At 49.0% G+C, this 2140-nt stretch overlaps 1 protein-coding gene across 1 annotated transcript; it reads left to right on the forward strand.

Moving 5' to 3' along the window:
- Nucleotides 1-345: 345 nt before the first annotated feature.
- Nucleotides 346-1174, forward strand: PENARI_c286G08410 (uncharacterized protein; the record flags this gene model as incomplete). Its single annotated transcript, XM_022638260.1, has 2 exons — nucleotides 346-507; nucleotides 608-1174. 2 exons carry the CDS (start codon nucleotides 346-348, stop codon nucleotides 1172-1174), a joined length of 729 nt encoding a protein of 242 aa, XP_022481884.1.
- Between the last annotated feature and the right edge of the window lie 966 nt (nucleotides 1175-2140).

Raw genomic sequence — 2140 nt, forward strand, 5'->3', positions numbered from 1 at the left:
CTGGCCTGTTACATGCTGTGAAAAGGTAGTGTGCATCCACATGCATCTTTGTGCGGGCTAATTGCTCGCATCCCCTACAGTACAATCGAAGGCCAGATGTTTAGTGCATTCGCTCTAGCGCTCCATGGAGTCCGGCATATAAAGTAGTCCTCAATCTTTTGAGTTCGTGATTCCCGTCCCGACGCAGCTGCTTGATAGGAACCCTACTCTGTTTCAGATCCTACACTTAGGCCTCTCCCTATGCCTATATAATGCCAGATTCTCGGCAGGTCACTGCTAATACTTTTCTCATCCCTTCTGTGCCTCGTTGATTCACTGTTGATTGAGGGAAACAAAAGTTCGACCATGGCAAAGAATCCCAAGCCTCCTCAGGATGACGCAGACCTCAGGTCTGACGGAGTACAGCGGCGTGCTGCACCGTCGTCTTATTCCGTCTGTTCTACTCGTTCTAAATCCAAGAATGAACGAAATTCACGCAAACAAATGACGGAATCACGCAGAAATTCGGTACGCCAATGCTCAACTTGTCTGCTCGTACTACGCTATGGCCAGAACAGCTCCGGTGGCATTCCTTTTATTTCAATGTACTCTTTACTGACCATGCTAGAAATCCTCCATTACGAAGAACCCCAAAAGGAAAAACGACAAAGCGACGCATAGAAAGTGTCTCCGGGTGATGAGCAATATTGAGGAGGAGTTTCAAGAGGTGCTTGAGGAGAAAGATGGAGAGAATCACAATCTTTCTCAGTTGCTGGACCAGCTCGAAGCCGACAAAGCGCAAAAGAGTTCGGAATTGCAAATCGCAGTTACGGCAAGGGATGCTGCATTAGCCGAGCAGCAGAAGCTTCAGCGGGAGAATTGCCAATTGCAACAGCAGCTGGAATCCACGAACACCGCACTGCAAGATCAGGTCCCGTGGAATGATATACAGCTGGTGTTGGATCAGGCACACGCAGAGCTGGTTTCCGCGACCACTCGATTCTGGAGCACGATCGACGCCTTCCAGAACAGACGACTGGCATCCTATTTGCCAGGCTCCGGAATGATCCAGGCGGAATGGCCCGATCAGGGCGGCGCGGTTACGCTTGGCCACGATATGCTCCCCAGCATCTCCCAATCGAACAATGACAATGTCCCGCTTGGTACTCAACATGAACTACCTACCACCGACTGAGCTGAGCCCTTCGTCTCACAATTGGGGTGCGTCGATCTGGCTAGATCCTAATGATGGAGTGAGCTAGCTTCTATGTATGGAAAGGAGCGAAACTACTACTAGTCATGTCGTTCCTGCAAACGACTGGCTTTGTAATGTAGCCGACGCGCAGATAGTTCATGAAGAAGCATTTCGCCACATTCTTACTATACATGTACCGTGCCAAACTGTGTGTATTGTCAATTCTGTTAATTGCCCTGAAGGGGAGGGCTATGTGCTTTTGTCTAATAGATCCGAGCACGGGCGGCTCGAGGCAGTATTCGGCGCAGGTTAGCGGCAGAGTCCACCGCAATCTCCATGGTCGATTTACTATGCCATAGATAAATGTAAGGGTAGATTGGACTCATACTTATGGCGAGAGAGCGGTAGAGTATTCGACACCACACCGCTCCAGGCCGAGACACCCGGATACGCCCTGGATCAGAGAAAAGGCCCTGCCACGCTGGCCTGTGGATTCGTTACACACGTGGGCTCCCATGCCGTAAAGGAAACGCATTTTCAATGGTCCGATCCGAATGTTGCTAATATCTGTGCTATGGGTTTCGTGGAGAAGCCTGCGCTTCTCTTGCGCATTATGATCATTATTTCTTCTCAGCATTCAGACAAAGCTTGCCGTAGTATTCTGGTCCAGTACAATCACGAATAGCAGTTTCTCGTTGGGTGAGATATCGCAAGTCAATAAATGTGGCACTACTGTGCGTATCAACCGCTAAGGATCGTACTTCAATAGCCGCAAGCAATCTTTGATCATTTGTTACATGTGTGCGATTCTTGAGCACTACGGTAGTTTAGCTTTCTTGGGAGTTTCCTCACTTATACAGACCGAGTACGAGCTTAGTGGGGCAGGCAATACAAATCAGCTGCAATGATGGAAATAATCAAATCTTTAATCTACTCGGTAAAATGTGGTGGCTCGCGACAATAGCC

The sequence above is a fragment of the Penicillium arizonense genome (assembly GCF_001773325.1).
Source record: "Penicillium arizonense strain CBS 141311 chromosome Unknown PENARI_contig286, whole genome shotgun sequence".
Taxonomy (NCBI): Eukaryota; Fungi; Ascomycota; class Eurotiomycetes; order Eurotiales; family Aspergillaceae; genus Penicillium; species Penicillium arizonense.